We start from the raw sequence: 25156 nt of genomic DNA on the forward strand, positions 1-25156 counted from the left end.
TTCCAGAAGTGAACCAGAGGCGGTGCTGGAGCATCGGTGAGTGGCTGTGCGGGCACAGGATGTCTGTGGGGGCCCCTTAGAAGCCTCAGGTAAGTTCAACTCGTGTTCCCCTGACCCCCCTACAGTATTCCTTTAAAAAAAGAAGATACAGTATCTGCTATAATTCAGCTTTAAGTGAGCTACTGTGGTTTCCCAAGATGCATCACTGCTGAATATGCAAGCCCCCGCAAAACATGTTCCCATTCACTGATCAAAGTGCCTGTGATCAATGATCAGCGGTATTGAGATGCCGGTGGTCATTGAGAAAGTGTAAACATACACACGCTATTTTCTGTGTACTATCCACTTTACACAGGAAAACGTGGGGGGACATCTAGTGGTCAAATAATAAAATTACACCTACATACACCAAATTAAATAAAATATCCTATTAATTAACCCCTTAACACCCCCCTCCCCCATTACCAAAATAAAACACTTGTATAAAAATAAAAAAGTGACATTTAAAAAAAAACATAAATAGTTATGTTAGGGATCTTTTTTATTATGTATGTCATAAGGATATATTACTGTTATTTTTGTAAATAACAGCTTGTAATTAGTGACGGCAGCAAAAATGAAAAAATACACCTTTATTTCCAAATAAAATATTGTCACCATACATTATACTAGGGACATAATTTAAATGATGTAATAACCGGGACAAATGGGCAAATAAAATGTGTGGGTTTTAGTCCACAGTAGCACTTTTTATTTTAAAACTAAAATAGCTGAAACTGAGAAACAATGTTTCTCATTTTTTTCTTATCATTTTCATTAAAATGCATTTAGAATAAAACAATTCTTAGCAAAAAGTACCACCCAAAAAAAGTCTTATTGGTAACGGAAAAAAAAAACCAAGATTTAGATCATTTCAGTGTAATAAGAAGTAATAAAGTTATGGGCGAATTAATGGGAGGAGCGCTGAAAGATGAAAATTTGAGAAAAAAAACCCTTAGTGGTAAACTGGTTAATGTGGCTCTGTAAAATGTATAAGCTACAGGATCACTATACAACACCAGCGGTTCTGGGGGTGCAGACTTGCTTTCAGGGGCATAAAGACTAAAGAGATGATTTCCATATTCTATTATAAGAAAGCAAAACTACATTTAGTCTACATGAGTGCTTTTTGGTGTCTTTTAGCCCTTTATACCTTCCAGAATGTTCTGGTCACCATGAGCTGTCTGGGTGTTTCTTATTCCTCGACCTCATGTCTCTCCCATTCCTTCCCATAGGCACATGGAAATACAGTGTTGCACATGGCTGCTGCACTGCCTCCTTATCATTCCACCAAGTACTTAATTGAGCTCCTCCTTCAGCATGGCGGTGACCCAAGTATGCGAAATCTGGAGAACGATCAGCCAGCTCACCTGGTTCCTCCCGGGGAACTCTCTGAAGAAGTACGTACATTTCTTATTTCAGAACTTTGCTAAAGAGGTTTTTTGTTTTTAATGGGCTTAAATAAAATTAAAATAGTTAGGACAAATAGATGGCATAAAAACTTCACACAACTTAAGCAGATTGGTGGTCCCCATGTACCAGATAAGGCAAGGGTTTATGAAGCACTTTTTAGATTAGGATTCATATTAGAGTTGGGGTCAACAATATTACGTTAGTCTTAGGGTCAAAGATGTTGCATGGGGTTAAACGTTAGGTTAGTGGTAGGCAGTTGGGCAAAGTCAGTTTGATCATTATCCTACCTAATAAAACTCAACTGTCCCTGCGTCCCCCGTCCCTGTGTCAGTGCCTTTTGCCAGTGCGCATGCGCGGCACACGGACGTTACAAACAGGAGGACTAGGGCTGTGGGGGGTGGTCGTTTGTGCACGTAGCGGTGAGCACGTCCGTGCACGCGCGCGGCAGGGAGCACGGGCAGGCGCCCTTTGGAAGGGGGACATGCCCCAGCTTTAGAACCCGTTTTTTAATGGGCAGGCTAATTAACTAGTCTATATATATAAAATCGGATGTATGTGTGTGTGTGTGTGTGTGTGTATGTGTGTGTGTGTGTGTGTATGTGCCGCGATCACTCGAAAACCCCTTGACCGATTTGAACGAAACTTGGTATACAGGTTCCTTACTACCTGGGATGATAGGTTCTGGGGGTCTCGCGGCCCCCCTGCCCACCTGGGCGGAGCTACAAACAGCAAATCAGATTCCACCCATTCAAGTCAATGGAAAAAATGTAAAAGGCTGCCATTCTCACAGTAATCAAGCCAGAGTCCCCACACTTGGCACAGTTGGTCACTTGGTGACCGAGGTTACAAATCCAGGAAAAGCGGGTGGAGCATAAAACAGCCAATCAAAATTCAGCCATTCCTTTTAAATGGGAAAAAATGCAGCCATTCTTACACTGTTAATCGCAGGGTTCTCAAACTTGCCACACTTCGCCACTGGGTGAATAAGATTAAGATTTTGGAAAGTGGGTGGAGCCTACAACAGCCAATCAAAATTCACCTATTGCGTTTAAAGGGGAATATTTAAACTGCTGCCATTCTTACACTGTTTATGGCAGAGGCTTCAGACTTGCTGCAGTCAGTCATTAGGTGACTGGGGTCCAAATTCACTAAAGGGGCGGGGCCACAAACAACCAATCAGATTTCTTTGCTGGATAAACTGCTTCCATTCACACAATTTTGATGCCAGGAACCTGAAAGCTCACAAAATTGGTCATTGAGTGACTGTGTGACAAGGTTACACAAAGTGGGTGGAGCCAAAAACACATTTTACTGGGAAAATATAAACTGCAGCCATTCTTACACTGTTAATGGCAGGGTTGTCAAACTTTGCACAGTTGGTCATTGAGTGAATGTGATTAAGATTTTGGGAAGTGGGTAGAGTCTACAACAGCCAATCAAAATTCAACTTTTGATTGTCAAAGGGAATATTTAAACTGCAACCATTCTTATACTGTTAATAGCAGATGCCTCAAACCTGGTACAGCTGGGCACTGGGTGACTGGGGTTCAAATTCAGAAAGGGGCGGAGCCACAAACAGCCAATCAGATATACAAAGTATTGATACCAAGGATCCCAAAGCTGATAAACTTGGTAATTGAGTGACTATATGTCAAGGTTACAAAAAGTGGGCGGTGCCAGAAACTTAATTTTTTACATGGCAGGGTTCCCAAACTTGATACAATTGGCCACTGGGTGCCTGGGATTATTATTCAGAAATGTGGGTGGAGCCTACAACAGCCAATCAAAATTCAGCTATTGATTTTCATGGGGAATATTTACATTGCTACCATTCTTACACTGTTAATGGCAGAGGCCTCAAACCTGATACAGTCAGTAATTGGGTGACTGGGGACCAAATTCACTAAAGGCGGTGGAGCCACAAACAGCCAATCAGATTTGTTAGATTGATTTCAGCCATTCTGTTATTGGCAGGGTTCTCAAACTTGACACAGTTGGCCACTGGGTGACTAGGATTAATATTTAGGAAAGTGGGTGGAGTGTACAGCAGCCAATCAAAATTCATCTTTTGATTTTCAAGGGGAATATTTACATTGCTGCCATTCTTGCACTGTTAATGGCACAGATTATTATACAGAAAAGTGGGTGGAGCCTAAAAAAAACAATCAAAATTCACCTGTTGATTTTCAAAGGGAATATTAAAATTGCTGCCATTCTTGCACTGTTAATGGCACAAGCCTCAAACCTGGTACAGTTGATCATTGGGTCACTGGGGTTCAAATTCAGAAAAGGGGATAGAGGAGGCATGGGCAAACTTGGCCCTCCAGCTGTTGAGGAACTACAAGTCCCACAATGCATTGCAGGAGTCTGACAGCCACAGTCATGACTCATAAAGGCAAATGCATTGTGGGATTTGTAGTTCCTTAACAGCTGGAGGGCCAAGTTTGCCCATGCCTGTGATAGAGCCACAAACAGCCAATCAGATGTTTCATTTCACTGGGAAAATACAAATTATTGATGCCAAGGACCCAAAGCTCACAAACATGGTCATTGAGTGACTGTGTGTCCAGTTTACAAAAAGTGGGCGGAGCCAAAAACAAATTTCAATTGGAAAATGTAAACTGCAGCCCTTCTTCACTGTTAATGGCAGGGATCTCAAACTTTGCCAAGATGGTCACTGGGTGACTGAGATTAATATTCAGGGAAGTGGGTGGAGCCTATAATAGCCAAAATAGCCCAAATAGTCAAAATTCACCTGTTGATTTTCAAAAGGAATATTTAAATTGCTGCCATTTTTACACTGGTATTAGCAGATCAGAGCAGTTTCTAGGCTAAATTTCACCCAGGGCGAGGGTGTAAAAATCGCCCCCCACCCCACCCCCATGGAGCCAGGCATAGGTGCCCGCAGTACAGGTTGAACAGGTTAGCTACGTAGGTGCCTCCAGTATAGGGTAGCCTGCATAGTTGCCCCCAGTGTAGGTTAGATAGGTAGGTGCCTGCTTTATAGGTTATCTACGTTGGTGCCTCCAGTATAGGGTAGCCCGTATAGTTGCCACCAGTGTGGGTTAGATAGGTAGGTGCCCCCATTATAGTTTAGATAGGTAGGTGCCCGCAGTATAGGTTAGATAGGTAGGTTCCCGCAGTATAGGTTCGATAGGTAGGTTCCCCCAGTATGGGTTAGATCGGTAGGTTCCCCCAGTATAGGTTCAATAGGTAGGTTCCCCCAGTATAGGTTAGATAGGTAGGTCCCCCCAGTATGGGTTAGATAGGTAGGTTCCTGCAGTTTAGGATAGTTAGGTAGGTTCCCGCAGTATAGCTTGGCTAGGTAGGTTCCCGCAGTATAGGTTAGTTAGGTAGGTTCCCGCAGTATAGGTTAGTTAGGTAAGTTCCCGCAGTATAGGATAGTTAGGTAGGTTCCCACAGTATAGCTTGGCTAGGTAGGTTCTCGCAGTATAGGTTAGTTAGGTAGGTTCCCACAGTATAGGTTAGTTAGGTAGGTTCCCGCAGTATAGGTTAGTTAGGTAGGTTCCCGCAGTATAGGATAGTTAGGTAGGTTCCTACAGTATAGCTTGGCTAGGTAGGTTCCCGCAGTATAGGTTAGTTAGGTAGGTTCCCGCAGTATAGGTTAGTTAGGTAGGTTCCCGCAGTATAGGTTAGTTAGGTAGGTTCCCGCAGTATAGGTTAGTTAGGTAGGTTCCCGCAGTATAGGTTAGTTAGGTAGGTAGGTTCCTGCAGTGTAGGATAAATAGGTAGGTTCCTGCAGTTTAGGTTAGTTAGGTAGGTTCCCACAGTTTAGGTTAGTTGGTATGGGCGGTATGAGTTGGGCGCAGGAGCGGGGGGAGCGAACATAATAGTAATAACTCACCTGCTTCCGCCGAACCCGCGCTGCTTCAATGTCCTTCCTTTCCCGGCATCTATCTCATTAGTCACAGTGCTTCCTGTGATGACATGCGGTATGTCATCACAGGGGGCGCTGTTACCAGGCGACGGACGCCGGGAGAGGAAAGATATTGAAACTGCGGGGAACGGATGAAGAAGGTGAGTTATAACTATTATGTCCGTTCCCCCGCTCCGGCGCCCCCCCTCCTGCCGCACAATAAAGCACCCCGGGCGATTGCACGTATCACACACCCATAGAAACGGGGCTGTAGCAGATGCCTCAAACCTGCTATAGTTGGTCATTGGGTGACTGGGGTTCAAATGTTGGAGAGGAGTGCAGCCACAGACAGCCAATCTGATTTGTTTAATTTCTATGGGAATATACAAATTATTGATGCCAAAGACCCCGAAGTTCACAAACTTGGTCATTGAGTGTTCGTGCATTAGGGTTAGAAAAAGTGGGCGGAGCCAGAACCGGTCAAATACATACACAGGCAGTTCCACGTCATTAGTGGGTGGAGACAAATGCAAATTTCACTGGGAAAATGTAAACTGCAGCCATACTTACACTGTTAATGGTAGGGTTCTCAAACTTTGCACAGTTGGTCACTGGGTGACTGGGTTAAATATTCAGAAAAGTGGGTGGAGCCTACAAAAGTGAATCAAACTTCACCTATTGCTTCTCAAGGGGAATATTTAATTGCTGCCATTCTTGCACTGTTAATGGCACAGGCCTCAAACCTGCTACAGTTGGTCATTGGGTGACTGGGGTTCAAATTCAGAAAAGGGGTGGAGCCACAAACAGCCAATCAGATTTTTTTCATTTCAATGCAAATTATTGTTTCCAAAGACCGCAAAGCTCACAAACTTGGTCATTGAGTAATTGTGTGTTAGGGTTAGAAAAAGTGGGCGGAGCCAACACTAGCCAAATACATACCCGGGCAACGCCGGGCAATCAGCTAGTTTTCTATAAAATGTTACTGTAACACTTCAGAGGATAAGGATAGAATTAGGGCCAGACTGTAGTGTAGCGTTATGGTATCAAGTGAAAGTTTGGTATAAAATCCTTACAGTTACAGATATGTGTTGGTAGTACCAACAGGATTACTTTTAACTGCAGTATAGTAAAGGAACCACAAGATGTCACTGTCTGTCAAATGATGTGAAGATCTCTATGGTATTGTTATTTTCTGTATTCACTCTGTGTTCCTCTCTGCTCCAAGTAAGCTGCATTACCTGATGGTGGAGTATAGATTATCTCTGCATGTTTTTCTTCAGTAAAGAGTTATAACTGGCTATACGTGGTGCCCATCTGTGTTTACCAACCACTCTGTTCCATCAGATGTATTGGTAGCAGGAAAAAAGGGTGCCGGCTGAGGGTGGATGAAAAGGGCGCCGCCACAGACTTTAATGCAATTATTGTTAATACGGCGAAAAAAGCTGAAAAAAGGGCGCCTAATATCGTTAATAACATTAGAACATTATAGTTTTTTAAGTAAAAAATAAGCAAGCTTTTGGCCTTGCAGCCTTCGTCGGGCTTATATCCTGTTCGGTCCAACGGACACAGCATGGATGATCTTCGTGTCTCTGCCCTGAAGGGTGGCTTCAAAACGTCAAATGATCGATTAATAGCAAAAACAAAATTTATAAATTAGTTTAAAGCTGTGGAGAAGGGTTTAAATAAAGACAACAACTTTTTATATTGGTATGAGGCTGATGATATTTGAACTTTCTCAGCCATTCTAGCTGAACTTGTGAACTAAGAATTACGATACCTCTGGGTCAATCCTAATCCCAGGTCTGTGAGCAGGGAGTAAACAAGGATCCTTATCTTAGCTAACAACCTCTAACCCCATGTAGATGGTCTGTTTGAATTAAGGCATCTTAATGACATGTATTTACAGTATGCTTGAAAAAATATCTGTTTTCCCTTTTGATGTTGCATGTATAAAGCTGTCTGTACCACCAGCTTGCAAACTACCAGGATATAAGCCCGACGAAGGCTGCAAGGCCGAAAGCTCGCTTATTTTTATTCATTTTTAGTTAGCCAATAAATGGTATCATCCTGATTTAAAACTTCTTGCTTTTACTGATGGCTAACACGGTACAATACCCTACTGCTTTTTTAAGTATGTTATCGTTTTAGAAGCTTGAAACGTTATAGTTTTTGTCATATTTTGTTTATATTTACAAATTTTACGTTATCAACGATATTATCATTACTATGTGTAAAAGGGTGTTTCTGCAGAGGGAGTGGTTAGGGTTAGGCATCACCCGGGCAGCGGTTAGTTTGAGGCAACACCAGGGGGGTGGTTAGGTTAGGCACCACCGGGGGGTTGGTTAGGGTTAGGCACCACCGGGGGGGTTAGGGTTGGTCTCCACCGGAGGGTGGTTAGGATTAGGCACCACCAGGGGAGTGGTTAGTTTTAGGCACCACCAGGGGAGGGTTCTGTGTGAGGATATGGTTGGGTTAAGCTGTATTGTTGAATTACATAACGATATTTAAGGTTAATATCTTTTCATTATTATTTCTCGTCTGTTTTTACAACGATATTTATCGTTAACAAAGCTTGACAACGATGTCTATCGTTATCAGATTTCGTTAATAACTGGCGCCATTTCGTTATTAACTTGGGCCCTTTTTTCACGGCGCTCTTTTTTCATGCACGCGATGTATCTGCACTTGTTATCATTGTCTAACCTTATTTATGTTACAGCCAGTTTGTCATCGTTCTTCCTTCTGTGCTCTACAGATTAAACTCTTGTTGAAAAAGAGACGGCCGACCAGCTCAATCCGCAGCCAATCAGCAACTTCCTTATAGGAATGGCACAGACCAGGGCTACTTTTCCAGTCCTAGAGTTAAGATCTTTCCACTGGTGGAAGAACATAGTACATCTTGGAGGGGGTGTCAGATTCCCTCAATGGTGCTGAAGTTCCCCCTTCTTCCTATAGGGGTGTTCAATCAAGCTAAACAGGAGATTATCATCTCTCTTTATCATACACAATGGCCTCAATTCATTAAGCTTTATCAAACACTTTATCAAACGTTTGATAATTTACCTCATGGGTACAATCTAATTTTGAATTCACTAAGGTGTTATATATTTATCGAATGTTTTATCGATAAAATGTTCAATAAATCTATAACACGTTAGTGAACTCAAAATTAGATTTTACCCCTGAGGTAAATTATCAAACGTTTGACAAAGTGTTTGATAAAGCTAGTGAATTGAGGCCAATGTATACATTCTGGTTTCTGTGAAACTGTCCAACTGTCAGACGGCAGAACTTACCAATCAACTGCAAGTTAAACTCAGGTGAAAAGTTCATTGAACAAAGGCTAACATGTCGAACTGCTTGGTTCGTAAATATATTCTGCTCATGCCTTTTTCTAATTTATGGAAAGGAAAACTGTCAAATCCCACAACAGGGAATTGCAATTCCTTTCCTGAGGCAGGGGTCATACTTGTCTTTCAGTTTCTACACTTTTCGGAAAACTGAAAGACAAGTGTGACATCTACCTTACAACAGCTAATGTAATTTATAGAGAAAACTGACAAATTGCGCAAGATGTCAGTTTTTTTTTTTTTTGCGCGCAAAATCTACATTCAAGTGTGACCTAGCTTATTGATTAACATGAGTTCTCAGTTGAAAACAGTTTTTCTGTGCAGAAAACGCGCACGAAAGCCGACAAGTGTGACCCCTGCCTGAAAGTCTTAGAGCTCATTTTAAAGTAAACTTGAGATGAAGGAGAAAGTTGAGTTCTACTTCGTCGGGGCTTCTTCCAGGCCCTGTAGTCCGTTATGGTCTTTGGTTTAGTCCCGGTCCCCTCACTGTAAAGTTGAATGCACATGTGCAGTCCTGGTCTCGCACCAACCACAGGCGCATGATTGAGGAGGCGGGACAGCACATTCACAGTAGTCTGCTACTGGTGTGACAACCATGCAACAAGGAGGACACTGGAACCTACCAAACTATGGGGGCTAGAAAAAGCAATCCAAACAAAAATCCAGTCTGGACTCAACGATTGCCAAGAGATGTTTCTCCAATATTTCAATAGTATTTGTAGCTGAGTGCTGTATCACTGCTAACAAATAAAATTGAGATATTGGAGAAGCAACTCTTGGCAAGGGTTGGGTCCAGACTGGATTTTTGTTTTGGTTTGCTATGACGTTCAGAGTTTTGATGGTCCTATTACCAAACCTGTGACTCTTCTACGGATAAATTCCACACACTGAGGCCCGTGGATTCACTTCTTGTTTTTAAGCTAGATGAAGCCCCAGGTAAGTAAAACAACTTTTTCCGTCATCTCAGGTCTACTTTAAAGGAAGCCAGAGATCAACTAAAGTAAAGAATTGATACTTACCCAGGGTACCCTCCACCCCATAAACACGTGCGAGTTCCTCGCGGTCCTCCCGCGGTCTGCCGTTCAGCCGCAATCACCCCTGGTAACTTGCAGTGACGTCAGTCCGGGTCTACCGCGCATGCAAAGAAGTCCCAGGCTGGACGCGACTGAGCAAGTTACGGGGGCTGATCGCGGCTGAACAGCAGATTGAACGGAGGACGGCAAGGGACTCACACGTGTTTATGGAGCTGGAGGAAGCCCCGGGTAAGTATTGATTCTTTACTTTAGTTGATCTCTGGTACACTTTAATCATTTTCAAAAAGATAAAATATTTTTATCCTCAAATTTGTAATAACTTTGCCTGATACACTGAACTTTACCGTGCACAGATAGGGCACATAAAACTAGTGGGCATTAGGCAACGTGTTACGCAAATAGCATAAGTCCTGTTATACACAGAACATATATGTGTAAGAATGTGGTGAGTTTTTGGCTGACTTGTGTAGCATTACGTTGACTGTGTCAGCCAGTAGCATTGCTTGCAAATTTTCGCCAAAGTCATTTTCGCATCGATATTTTCGATTTTGAGAAAATATTCACAAAAAATACATAGTATTTTCGCAATATGATCGAGTGAACAAATTTTTCTTTCCGATGCAAAAATTCAAAAAAATTTTTAATGGTACCGTGAAAATTCACGAAAAGTACCGAAATAGTTTATTTTAGTGGGAAATTTTGCGATAAAAATGTGATCAATCTCAAATTTATTACAAAATTATTTTCGCAGGCATTTTCACTCAAAAGACGAATTTTACATTATTTATTGTGAAAATGAATGTGAAAAGAATATCTGCATTTTTGCTCATCAGCCAGTAACATGTTATACACGCAATGTTCCCCAACCCTGTCCTCAGGGCCCACCAACAGTGCCTGTTTTGTGGGAATCCACAGAGGTAGTTGATCAGCTCTGCGACACCAACTACTTCACCTGTGCATGTGTGTGGTTTTCTGCAAAACATGGACTGTTGGTGGGCCTTGAAGACAGGGTTGGGCAGTATAACTAGGGTTGAGCCGAAATTTTCGAAATTTCGCGTTACTATAATTACGCATGCGAAATTTGCTATTACGATGCGAAATTATGGTAGCGTAATTGGCATTAAAATCGTAGTTGAAAATACCGTAAGCGTAATTTTCAACGCGTAATTTCGCGTTTCGTTCATAACGTAATTTCACGTTAAACCATCCCGTAATTTCGCGTTAAACCATCCCGTAATTTCGCATTTCTTCGTAATTTCGCGAATTTCGTAATTACTTGTTAGCTATAAAAAATTACTTGTTCGCATTAGCCAATCAGAAGCGAATCAGCGGTAGTCAGACGAACGCTAAAAATTTTTCGCATATAAACGTTTTTTCGCGTTAAATAATGTAAAAGCTAAGCATGCGCAGTTCAAGGGTGTAAACTACGCTTACAAACGTTTGCATGCAAGGCAAACGTAATTTCGCTATACCCACCGTAACGCGAAAATGACGCAAAAATTAACGCTTACAGTAATATGAACTGTCGCGAAATTACGTTATGTAACTACGCTTACAAACGGTTGCATGCAAGGCAAACGTAATTTCGCGATACCCACTGTAATGCGAAAATTACGCTTACGCGGAATTTCGTGAAATCCTTCTTCATTACGATTATGTACTTACGGCCATAATCGTAATTACGCGAAATTTCGCGAAATCGCAATTAAGTCATTACGCTCATCTCTAAGTATAACAATATATATGTTGCGTTTTTATTGCAATTTTTGCTATTTGCATAACACACGTTACGCAGTTTGCACACTGTAAAGTTTAGTGAACTTTTGCAACGTCACACTTCTTGGGTATTATTGAATTCATCTGGGCATCTGCTGTGATTTTCCATTGCCAATTTGTTTCCACCAGTGTTCTGCACCATTTTATTTAGCCAATGTCAGCCATGAGTATCTCCAATGACAACAATATTTTCCAACCATCACGGTGGGCTAAAGTTGATGGCGAGGAAGAGAGGACCTTTTCTGATGGTCTTGTCTTCCTGTCTGTCAGGTGGTTGAAGTCATTTCTTTTATTTTGTTTAAAGGGAATGATCTTTGACTTTTATCATTTCTGTGAAATGGAATTTTATATTATGGACCATATTGGTCTACTACAAGCAGAGGAATCACCGCTGGGGAGGAAACGCCTGTAGCCACGGGGGGCTCAGAGCCATTAGGGACCCAAATTCCTTACCGTCCCTATAATACAGCCCCATTCCTCATAGGGGTGTTGTTGTGACCATCTTTGTCATGGGCGGGAGGAGTCATGTGGTCACACTGTTATTGGGGAGGCCTTGGTGGCCACACCTGTTATTTATCCCCTGGCAAATGGCCACCTCATTGTTGGGGCTCACCACAGGTGGAAGGGGTAAGAGAGTGTGAATATGGGGGATATTTAAGTTCTGCTGAACGGCCTCATGACCTGTACCTACACCACTGAGTACAAGGAGTCCTTCCACTTCTTGCTTCTTCCCTCTAAAGGTACATACACATGTCTGAGTTTTTCAAATGACCGGTTATTAGGACCGGTCGTTTGGACGTCAAATTGGGCGTGTGTACAAACGATTGTTCGGCTGATAAGGCTGGTTTTGATGGATCCGCTTGGCGGATCCGTCAAAACCAGCCTTATCAGCCGAACGATCGTTTATGCACACGCCTGATTTGATGTCCAAACACCCATAAAGGTTGAATTTCTGAGGTTGGAGAACATAAGAGATCCTGCACAGTTAGTCAGGTTTTTTTTGCTTGTTTATAGTGTACCAAAGGTGAAAGCTGCAACAAAAACAGATACTTACCTAAGTAGAGGAAAGTCTCTAGATAGATCAGAGGCTTCCCGTTTCCTCCTCACCCTCACTGTTACCATACATGGACCCCCAGAACATATCCGGAAAGAGCTTGGGCACAGTACAGCCGTGGTCATGCATGATGTAGAGCATGGCTGTGATTTTCAGAGGGTGCCAGGCGGCGGCGGTGGAGGCAAGGAGAACACAGTAAGCCTTTGGAGGATCCAGACACTTCCTACTTCATAGGTATCTGTTTTTTTGTCAAACAAGTAATGAAGATGCGAAGTCGGCACTACTGCTCCTAGTGCATTTATTGCCAGTGGGTATACATCAGATGGCGTGCAGTGTACAAAATTTTTTTAACACATACCGTGCATTTGAAGGCTGAAGGTGGAGAGCTGATGGTGGGCGCTAGGTGCAGGAATAGCCTGACGGCCGTTTCGCGCTATCCTAGCGCTTCTACGGAGGCTGCATAGACGGGGCTGGCTGACCGGGTAGAAATATCCTCTGCTCGGGCGTTCGGCGCATTTCCGCCTTGTAGTACCGCCCCTCTTCGTCCCCTTCATCCAATCATATGCTGGAGCGCATCTGCGCTTCATGATCGGCTTCGTGGGGAGGAAGAACTAAACTACGGGTGCCGCTATACACCATACTATATTAGATGGGCATATGAGCTATTGCTCTCTAGGGCACTGGTAGACAATTTGGCGCCATCATGTGGCCAAAGACTAGACTGCTCTAACTACATTGTGCAAAATGGAATAAAAACATATTGAATTCATTATTCAGACTGGTTAACCAGAATAAAGTGCAGAAATAAAGTGAATCTTAAAGTGCTCTAGTGCAACACAAAATTCATGAAAACATGTTATTCATAAAACATTATGATTTAGAATATGAAGCAGTAAAGTGCCAAATATGTGAATTAAGATGCTCATTTCGTGAGCAAGTTAAAAAAAAGAGAGATAATGGCTGAATGGAAAGGGAAAGCTATAAAAGCACTGCTTACAGTGCTCTGGACTAAAACTTATTATCTGAATCAATATAGGACTTGATTAATTACTAGGGGGAACAAGATGTTTATAAACAACTCTCCACCATTGCTTAACACATAATCCGAGTCTTCATACTCAAGGGTCTAAAAAGCAAGAAAAATCAACATAATCATTTAGTCCCATCGGGCCCATGGCATCAGTCCTGATGATTAACATTATTTCTTCCCGTTTAAGCCTTTTCTCCCGATCTCCTCCTCTTCTCAATGGAGGGACATGGATAATGCCTGCAAAGGTTAGCACCGCGGGATTATTGTTGTGTGCTTCTCTTACATGCTCGATTAATCTGGGTGAGCCATGGCCTGATTTAATTGAGTTAAAATGTTCTCTAAAACGCCTATTAATTGATCTTGTGGTTTCTCCCACATAGAAGCGGCTGCAGGGACACCATATTGCGTAAACGACGTGATCTGTTTGACATGTAAAGAACGCATCGACTTTACGCCGTTCTTTACATGTCAAACAGATCACGTCGTTTACGCAATATGGTGTCCCTGCAGCCGCTTCTATGTGGGAGAAACCACAAGATCAATTAATAGGCGTTTTAGAGAACATTTTAACTCAATTAAATCAGGCCATGGCTCACCCAGATTAATCGAGCATGTAAGAGAAGCACACAACAATAATCCCGCGGTGCTAACCTTTGCAGGCATTATCCATGTCCCTCCATTGAGAAGAGGAGGAGATCGGGAGAAAAGGCTTAAACGGGAAGAAATAATGTTAATCATCAGGACTGATGCCATGGGCCCGATGGGACTAAATGATTATGTTGATTTTTCTTGCTTTTTAGACCCTTGAGTATGAAGACTCGGATTATGTGTTAAGCAATGGTGGAGAGTTGTTTATAAACATCTTGTTCCCCCTAGTAATTAATCAAGTCCTATATTGATTCAGATAATAAGTTTTAGTCCAGAGCACTGTAAGCAGTGCTTTTATAGCTTTCCCTTTCCATTCAGCCATTATCTCTCTTTTTTTTAACTTGCTCACGAAATGAGCATCTTAATTCACATATTTGGCACTTTACTGCTTCATATTCTAAATCATAATGTTTTATGAATAACATGTTTTCATGAATTTTGTGTTGCACTAGAGCACTTTAAGATTCACTTTATTTCTGCACTTTATTCTGGTTAACCAGTCTGAATAATGAATTCAATATGTTTTTATTCCATTTTGCACAATGTAGTTAGAGCAGTCTAGTCTTTGGCCACATGATGGCGCCAAATTGTCTACCAGTGCCCTAGAGAGCAATAGCTCATATGCCCATCTAATATAGTATGGTGTATAGCGGCACCCGTAGTTTAGTTCTTCCTCCCCACGAAGCCGATCATGAAGCGCAGATGCGCTCCAGCATATGATTGGATGAAGGGGACGAAGAGGGGCGGTACTACAAGGCGGAAATGCGCCGAACGCCCGAGCAGAGGATATTTCTACCCGGTCAGCCAGCCCCGTCTATGCAGCCTCCGTAGAAGCGCTAGGATAGCGCGAAACGGCCGTCAGGCTATTCCTGCACCTAGCGCCCACCATCAGCTCTCCACCTTCAGCCTTCAAATGCACGGTATGTGTTAAAAAATTTTTGTACACTGCACGCCATCTGATGTATACCCACTGGCAATAAATGCACTAGGAGCAGTAGTGCCGACTTCGCATCTTCATTACTTGTTTGACTTTCACCTAATCCAGTCAGAGCACGCTGCCCGCACCAATGGGGTCGCATCTGCCATGATCCTACGGATCCTCCCAACAAGCGGAAAGTAATCCATGTAGTGCCGACTCTTCCCCTCTTTTTTCCTATCTCTTTTGATCTTCATCTGTTTTTTTGTTGCAGATTTCACCTAGGGTTTACTTTACATTGTATTTTGTTGGCGAGAGTTAGTTACCCTCACGTGTGTGTCGTAACATAACTTAGTCCCCTGACACACCGGAGAGCATTTTGCGGTGGTTTTTTGTTTTTTTAGAAAATGCTTCCATTGGCTTACATTAAAATTGTGGTAAAAGCATGGCAAAAATGGCCATGATCGTGATTTTTCAAAAAATTGTGGTCACGGCTATTTTGCCTGGATTTTACAGCAAATTTAATGTAAGTCAATGGGAAGTTTTTAAAAAATGTAAACGACCCACAGAACGCTTTATGGGGTGTCAGGCCCTAAATCAGGGTTGCTGAAACTGTTATGTACTGTACTGTAAGTAATCAGAGCATTTTCTTAACAAATCTAATTTATTCTGGGTTTATTAAAGATAGAATTTCAATGTCAGAGCTGCATGAAGATGCAACGGCATAAACTCTAACGGTCTCAGCTTTTAGCAATCCTCCTCTATGTTGATCTGATATGACGCAGGTGAGGAGGAATTTACATTTTTTTCCACCCAACAGGAAACACTCTGTTAAAAAAAGGTCAATCTGACTTTGTAAATGATTTATGTTCTTCAACCCCGTAGAATGATGACAGTAGCCCAATGCTCATTCTGATCCAGTTTTGCCTTACTGGATTATGTGGGATACTGATTTTTTTTTTTTTTATTCTTAATGTACAACTATGACATTTTGGGCTATTAAACATGCGTAGCAGCAGCACATGTAAAACTACTGTATATACTCGAGTATAAGTCTAGAAATGTAGGTCTGATTCACTTTATAGAAGTATAGGGGTCGACTTATACATGAGTCACATGCAACACTGAGCACACTGTGTGTACTAATTGTTACATTCCCATTTGCAGCAATTTACCCTCTGGTAAGTGGCACTTTCTTGATAAAGGAACTGCTAAGAAAACACAGGTCTAAAAAGTCCTGGCCACAACAATTAACAAGGAAAGGGGATGGGAAATACTGGGCTGCATAAAAGGGAGTGAATAATTGCAGCACTTGGGGGCCTGGAGGAGGTATGGGCTGCACTTAAGGGACAGGAGGGGATAATGGCTGCAATACTGCATGCAGTGCAGTTATTAACCCCTCATGAGACCCAAGTGCATCCATTAAGTTTGCTGGGCAGACTTATACTTGAGTCAACAAAAAATTCCAGCTTAAGAGGGTTGAATATTGGAGTCGACTTAAACACGAGGTCGACTTGTATTCGAGTATATACGGTAATAATCACACTGAATATCTTGTCTACCATTTATAAGCGTTTCACTGGGGCCTGCAGCAGTTGGTGGTGGAGTGGTTAGCAAAGTGGCTTTAGCACAAGGGCCAGAAAATACACTTATTTGGCAATTTTTGCTGCTAATTCCTAAAGGTATGTACACATGTGCAATACCTGTTGCTTAAACAGCCCATAATGACCACTTTGGCCCAACGATCATTTGCACAAATATTGTGAGTACAGCGTACAGCTAATATCACTTAAAGTGGACCACAACTCTTGCACAGGACAGAAGAAAAGCAGAGACATACACCTTGTATGTATTTAGAGAGTTTAGCCTGTGTAATTCCCCTCATCTGTGACAAATCGCGCGAGAAATTTGATCTTTACCCTGTGTCACATGACTGCCATGGCAGAGATGACAGATAAGCTCAGGGTGTTAACCATATGTCTGCTTCCATGAATCAGGAAGTAGAAACCGTGCAGATTTATTTCAGGATTTGTATCAGCTGTAACAAAGAAATGTTTTTTGCTTAAAGGGGAACTGAAGAGAGAGGTATATGGAGGCTGTCATGTTTATTTCCTTTTAAGTAATACCAATTGCCTGGCAGCCCTGCTGATCCTCTGCCTCTAATACTATCCATAGCCATAGCCCCTGAACAAGCATTCAGCAGATCAGGTGTTTCAGTGGCTCAGACTTTAAAGTCAGATCAGACAAGACTAGCTGCATGCTTGTTTCTGGTTTTATTCAGATACTACTGCAGAGAAATAGACCAGCAGGGCTGCCAGGCAACTGGTATTGATTAAAAGGAAATAAACATGACAGCCTCCATATACCTCTCTCTTCAGTTCCCCTTTAAAGGTTATTATGCTGTTGTGTGTCTTTTAGAGCAGAGAGAACGATCTCAGTTTCAGTCCGCTTTAAGGATCTATCCAATTTTTGCTTTTCCCGCTCCATCACATGACAAAAGTTGTCCCTCCCCTCCCCCACAACCCCCCATAGCAACAAAACATATTGCTAGTCTGAAGGCTAAAGGTGTTTGTATGCAGCATCAGTCCCCAACTTTGTAGCTATGGGTCCTTTTTTGATTCCCGACGGGTCACAATAATCGCATTGGTGTATTTAGTTTACTATTTCAAAACACCACATAACACCATAAAACACTAACATACCCTTCACACACACATACCCACTGACACATTGATACACACTCACATGTACAAACACACACTCTCACCTACCACTAACATAACCATAACCAGCACACACATACCCACTCACACATAGACACACGTTCACACCAAACACACACACGCCTAACACTACACACTACACACCTAACACCACACACACACCTAACACCACACACACACACACACACCTAACACCACACACACACCTAACACTACACACACACCTAACACTACACACACACCTAACACTACACACACCTAACACTACACACACACCAAACACTACACACACACCGAACACTACACACACACCGAACACTACACACACACCGCACACTACACACACACCTAACACTGCACACACACCTAACACTACACACACACCTAACACCACACACACCTAACACCACACACACACCTAACACAACACACCTAACACTAGCATGCACACACAGAAACATAAATACTTAAACATGCTCACACCCAACACTAACCATCTTTTCTACATTTCATGCTTAACACTAACCTGCCTCTTCCTTACTTCTAACACTAACCTTTATATGACCTCCATCGTAAAATATAACCATCACTATGATCTACCTTTACTGCCATAATCCAATGCAGTTGATATGAAGTTATAACAAGCATATAACCTACAGGCTGAACAATATCACCAGGGTCATAACCGTAACCGCTGAGGCTCCCACCATGTGTGTGTGTGTGGGGGGGGGGGGGGGGGGGGCTATGGGGGCCATGCTTCTGTACTTAATAAGGAGCAGCAGTGGACCATTATACATTACCTGCTTCTGCCAGCAGGAAGGTCCGCCTCACTTCTCTTTAGCTGCTCTGCACCTGCCAGCAAACCTCTGTGGGGAAGGGGGGCGGGGACTCAATGTAGTTACGCCCCCGAAGAGCAGCATTTATAACTTACATCTAATTCATGCAGGAAATCACACCTGTTTACTCTGGAGATGTCAGGCCAGGTCCTCAATCCAACTGATGGAGAGACAGTCTCCTTTCTCTTAACAGTGACCTCTAATGGATGGAGGAAGCCAGAATTGTTGGCGGCTTCAGGTTTATCTTACTGGAACATGCAAACAAAATGTGCTTGGCTATTAAGTTTATTACAAAGCTGCTGCTCTGCTTATTTCAATAGCCTAAGATATTTTTATTGTGCATTTATCTTTTAGAGATTTTTTTTGTAGCGTTACACAAATTGTAGTGTGAACTGATAAAGGGTTCCTTTGGATCCCGTACTTGGGACTTTGTGTGGTTCCACTTCTTCTTAGCATTGTCACCACTGTGCAAATGTGAACCAGGAAGGAAAAGAGTCAATCCAAGTAACGCTAGGACACCATGCCAAAATTGAGAAATTTGCTGTATAGAGTTTTACATGCATCTCATACTTAATGATTTAAAGGGACTCCGAGCTCAAAAAAGAAAAGAAAATTGCACTCACCTTGGGCTTTCTGCAGCCCAGTGTAGGTCGGGAGGTCCCACGACGGCGTCCTGGCTCTTCTCCCAGAGATGGCAGGCCGGCGGCTTCCGGGCGGCTCCAGGCGACACTGGCCCGAGTGTCGGGCTCTCTCTTCCACATACGACACGTGTGACGAAATCACGCCGGCCGCCTCGCGTCATCACGCCTGCCGGCGTCACAGTATGGCGCATGTGCGGTTTAATCGCGCATATGCCGTATTGTCACGCCGGCCGCCGTGATGACGCGAGGTGGCCGGCGTGATTTCGTCACACGTGTCGTATGTGGAAGAGAGAGCCCGACACTCGGGCCAGTGTCGCCTGGAGCCGCCCGGAAGCCGCCGGCCAGCCATCTCTGGGAGAAGAGCCAGGACGCCGTCGTGGGACCTCCCGACCTACACTGGGCTGCAGAAAGCCCAAGGTGAGTGCAATTTTCTTTTCTTCTTTGAGCTCGGAGTCCCTTTAAAGGAGCACTATGGCGAAAAATTTTAACATTTAAAATAGGTGCAAACATAAACAAATAGGAAGTACGCTTTTTCCAGAGTAAAATGAGCCATAAATTACTTTTCTCCCATGTTGCTGTCACTTACAGTAAGTAGTAGAAATCTGACAAAAGCAACAGGTTTTGGACTAGTCCATCTTTTCATAGGGTATTCTCAGTAAGGCTTTTATTCTTTGTAAAGATATTCCCTAAAAAGGATTTAACCTCCTTGCCGGTCTAAAAAATCCGGCAAGGAGGCAGCGCCGCACTTTTTTTTTTTTTTTTTTAAATCATGTAGCGAGCCAAGGGCTCGCTACATGATAGCCGCTGAGCGGCGGCATCCCCCTACCTACTCCGATCGCCTTCGGCGATCAGAGTATGCAAGAAATCCCGTTGAGAACGGGATTTCTTGCAGGGCTTCCCCGGTCGCCATGGCGACCGGGCGGGATGACGTCACCGACGTCATGGACGTCGTGACGTCAGAGGGAACCCCGATCCGCCCCTTAGCGCTGCCTGGCACTGATTGGCCAGGCTGCGCAGGGGTCTGGGGCGGGGGGGGGGGCGGCTCGGCGGGTAGCGGCGAATCGGCGGCGAGCGGCGGCGATCGCAAGTTACAAGCAGCTAGCAAAGTGCTAGCTGCTTGTAACAAAAAAAAAATTATGCAAATCGGCCCAGCGGGGCCTGAGAAATCCTCCTGCGCAGGTTACCCCGAACTGTGTTCGGGATAACCGGCAAGGAGGTTAAACAATGATGCTGGCCAGCTTCCCTTCTCACTACACAGTTTTTTGGCAGTTGGACACAGCAACTGCCATTCACTAAGTGCTTTTGAAAATAAATAAATCCCTGAAAATCCCCCCATGAAGAGATGGACTAGCCCAAAACCTGTCACTTCTGTCAGATTACTACTACCTACTGTAAGTGACAGCAACATAGGAGAAAAGTAATTTATGGCTCATTTTACTCTAAAAAAATGTACTTTTTATTTGTATATGTTTGCACATATTTTAAATTTTACAATTTTTCGCCATAGTGCCCCTTTAAATTCAGAGTTGTGAAGCAAGATACAGTACGTTTGCTCATACTGTTGAGTGATCTTGGCAAAGCTGATGGAGTAAGTTGCTTGCGTTTCAGTTATCCGGTCAACTGGCGAACCCGCAAGCATCAATTTGCGCCCCAAAACAGACCACAACAGCCCTGGTTGCTGGCCTGTGTCACTTCTCTCCCACTTCTGCTTGCTTACTGTCCCACAAGGGTTCATGCTTTGGGCACATCCAACCTGTCGTCTCTCTCGTGCTTCCTATACCACTCTGACATCACCCCCCCCCCCCCCCCCCTCATAGAGATCTGGATGGGCAGGCTAGAGAGGCACTCCCATCCAGCCACACCTCCAGCTCTCTATGGTCCATGTGGTCACCGCCAAAGTCCCTGGATCTGCTCAGCTAGAAGTACATCAAATCTAAGGTAAAACTCTTTTTGGCAAATCTAAATTTACTTCTTTATGTGTGAGAAAGTTTAAGAGTCAAATTCAACTTTTCACCTTTTTGTTAAAGGACAACTGTCTATCACAGTAGATTTGTAAAATTAAAAATACAGACGTAAAAAAAAGGACATTTCTCCCAGAACTCAGTGCACTATAAGTTACTCTTTTCCTATGTTGCTGTCACCTTACAGTAGGTAGTAAAAAGAGAGATCTGACAGATTTTGGACTAGTCGATCTCCTCATGGGAAATTCACATTATTTATTTTACAAAAGCACTCTCTGAAAAGGACCTACACAAAAGTCATCCACCTTCCCCTTACTTGTGTGCACACTATTTCGGCAGTTGGACTGAGCAACTGCAGTTCAGTAAGTGCCTTTCTGAATAAAGAAATGACCCCCCCATGAGGAGATGGACTAGTCCAAAACCTGACAAATCTGTCAGATTTGTTTATTGCCTAGTGTAAGGGATAATAATATAGGAAAAAAATAATACTTTATAGTGCACTTTTCTCTGGGTGAAATGTACATTTATATATACTTATTTAAATGTTACCATTTTTGCCGATCATTTTCCTTTAAAGAGGACCTGAACTTAGAACTTCCTCTCTGCGCTAAAAGATAAGCAACAGCATAATAACCTTTGAAGAAAAACATTTCTTTGTTACAGCTATTACAAAACCTACAATAAATCTTCAGTGTGTCTATTCCTGTTTTCATGAAAGCAGATATAGGGTTAACATCCTGTGTTTACAAATTAGCTGCTCTGCTGAGGCAGCCAGCTGACACCACTGAGAGATCAAATTACACTTGTGATTAGTCACAGATGAGGGGGAATTAGACATTTCTCCGTGTCTTCCTTCTTTCCTGTGCAATAGTTTAGGTCCACTTTAAACAAGTATCGCTCTGTAGCTGATCCATCTGTTTTTTTTTCAGATTAAAATAAAAAATAAAGTAATATAAATGCTTATATATGAGCAAATAGAGTTATCTTATTTTTTTTCTAATTATTTAAACTTCTATTTAAATCTTAAGCATTGTTTTTTGACAAATAATTTATTGTGCCAACATTTTATATTTATTGTCCTGTTAATGTAAGAAAAAAACCTCTCCTGATTATTCTAACTTGAAACAAATAAGCTGTTAACGGGAGCAACCAGAACAAATAAAGCTATCTTAATAAAAAAAAAAAACCTTTACTCTCTGGCGTGTGTTGTTTTATGAATTGACTGCATTAATATGTGATATGGAAGGTACATTTGATATGAAACCAGGTTCTAGGTAAGGCTGCCACCTAGTGGTCACTGCAAATGTTGCGTTCTGGCTCCTGATACAAATGGTTTTTGCCTTTATGAAAAGGATTTGCAAATGTCACCTGCTCATTGAATCACAGTACAGGAGTTCAGAACAGATCATTCCTCCTCTCCCTGATGAGGCAGATGTACATGCAGAACTGCTGGTTGATGATAAACCACTCTCCTCTTCCTAACTACTTCCGTACCAACAGTCTCTGTGCCCCCTTAAGGGGAACCTGAAGCGAGTAAAATTATTTAAAATAAACGTATGACGTAGCTGAAAATGAATATTACTTACTAACCTCACCGTCAGTTCCTCTCAGAAGCTCACCATTTTCTTCTTACAGTGACCCCTTCCATTTCTGACAATATTTTGTCAGAACTGAAATATACCATTTGCTATCAGTTATATATCAGCAGCTGTCAGTTACAACTGAATGTGCAAGGTAATGTCCATGTTCCCCTATGGTTCAAGTGGGCAATATTACAGTTTAACAGTGTGCTGGCCAGGAAGCTGTTATGGGGTAATGGCCATTTTTAAAATGGAGGACGGAGAATTCCATTGATCACAGTGGACAAACAGGATGCAGGAGAGGAGAAAGAGATTGAGGAGTAGACTACACAGGAGGCAAGTATGACCTGTGTATGGTTATTTTGACTGTTTATTTTCAGTTCAGGTTCTCTTTAAGGACCCGAGACTCCCTGGCAGGGGACGAGTCCTGCGTGAACGCAGGTGGACGACGTCCACTTACTTTTTCCTGAGCGTGGACGTCGTCCACCCTAGCAGGACTCGTACTTCTCCCCAGTAACTTTCTGGTCGGGACTCTCGGGAGCAGCGGTCATGTGACAGTGCTCAGTCACATGACCGCTCGGCGCTTCCTGCCTTCGCCCCTCCTCTCTACAATGCGGGCAGCAGCGTAATGATGTGCAGGGGCAGCACGTTTACGCTTTTCGCCCGCCAACGCCAAGCACCACTAGTCAACCGCAGCCCCAGAGAGAGTCACACAGCAGCACTCACCGGTTAGCGCTGTGTGCTCTGATTGATTTCATTTTCCTCGCTGAGCACCCGGCCGGTCACTTTGCTCTCGCAGCCATTCTGCCTGTCAGTGCCAGATATTGCCTGGCTGATATTGACCTCAGTCTGCCATGCTGCCTGCCAGTGCTATATATAATGGCCTAATTTGACCTCAGTCTGCCACTCTGCCTGCCAGTGCCAGATCTAATGCCTGATATTGACCGCTAGTCTGCCTGTACCACTGCCAGATATCTTGCCTGATAATTGCCCTCTAGTCTGCCTGCCAGTGCCAGATATATTGCCTGATATTGACCGCTAGTCTGCCTGCCAGTGCCAGATATATTGCCTGATATTGACTGCTGGTCTGCCTGTACCACTGCCAGATATATTGCCTGATAATTGCCCTCTAGTCTGCCTGCCAGATATATTGCCTGATATTAACCGCTAGTCTGCCTGCCAGTGCCAGATATATTGCCTGATATTGACTGCTAGTCTGCGTGTACCACTGCCAGAAATATTGCCTGATAATTGCCCTCTAGTTTGCCTGCCAGTGCCAGATCTATTGCCTGATATTGACCGCTAGTCTGCCTGTACCACTGCCAGAAATATTGCCTGATAATTGCCGTCTAGTCTGCCTGCCAGTGCCAGATATATTGCCTGATATTGACCGCTAGTCTGCCTGCCAGTGCCAGATATATTGCCTGATATTGACTGCTGGTCTGCCTGTACCACTGCCAGATATATTGCCTGATAATTGCCCTCTAGTCTGCCTGCCAGTGCCAGATATATTGCCTGATATTGACCGCTAGTCTGCCTGTACCGCTGCCAGATATATTGCCTGATAATTGCCCTCTAGTCTGCCTGCCAGTGCCAGATATATTGCCTGATATTGACCGCTAGTCTGCCTGCCAGTGCCAGATATATTGCCTGATATTGACTGCTAGTCTGCCTGTACCACTGCCAGATATATTGCCTGATAATTGGCCTCTAGTCTGCCTGCCAGTGCCAGATATATTGCCTGATATTGACTGCTAGTCTGCTTGTACCACTGCCAGATATATTGCCTGATAATTGGCCTCTAGTCTGCCTGCCAGTGCCAGATATATTGCCTGATATTGACCGCTAGTCTGCCTGTACCACTGCCAGATATATTGCCTGATAATTGCCCTCTAGTCTGCCTGCCAGTGCCAGATATATTGCCTGATATTGACTGCTAGTCTGCCTGTACCACTGCCAGATATATTGCCTGATAATTGCCCTCTAGTCTGCCTGCCAGTGCCAGATATATTGCCTGATATTGACCGCTAGTCTGCCTGCCAGTGCCAGATATATTGCCTGATAATTGGCCTCTAGTCTGCCTGCCAGTGCCAGATATATTGCCTGATATTGACTGCTAGTCTGCTTGTACCACTGCCAGATATATTGCCTGATAATTGGCCTCTAGTCTGCCTGCAAGTGCCAGATATATTGCCTGATATTGACCGCTAGTCTGCCTGTACCGCTGCCAGATATATTGCCTGATAATTGCCCTCTAGTCTGCCTGCCAGTGCCAGAT

General features: G+C 43.3%; 1 protein-coding gene across 1 annotated transcript in view; it reads left to right on the forward strand.

Moving 5' to 3' along the window:
• The window catches only part of NFKBID (NFKB inhibitor delta), a 54793-nt gene extending 46640 nt beyond the window's left edge, over nucleotides 1-8153 (forward strand). Inside the window, exons 13-14 of the mRNA XM_068242305.1 lie at nucleotides 1275-1439; nucleotides 8085-8153. Of these exons, the coding sequence (XP_068098406.1) occupies nucleotides 1275-1439; nucleotides 8085-8153 (234 nt within the window). The remainder of the gene's footprint in view (nucleotides 1-1274; nucleotides 1440-8084) is intronic.
• The last annotated feature ends 17003 nt before the right edge of the window (nucleotides 8154-25156 follow it).

The sequence above is a fragment of the Hyperolius riggenbachi genome, chromosome 6 (assembly GCF_040937935.1).
Source record: "Hyperolius riggenbachi isolate aHypRig1 chromosome 6, aHypRig1.pri, whole genome shotgun sequence".
NCBI classification, from domain to species: domain Eukaryota; kingdom Metazoa; phylum Chordata; class Amphibia; order Anura; family Hyperoliidae; genus Hyperolius; species Hyperolius riggenbachi.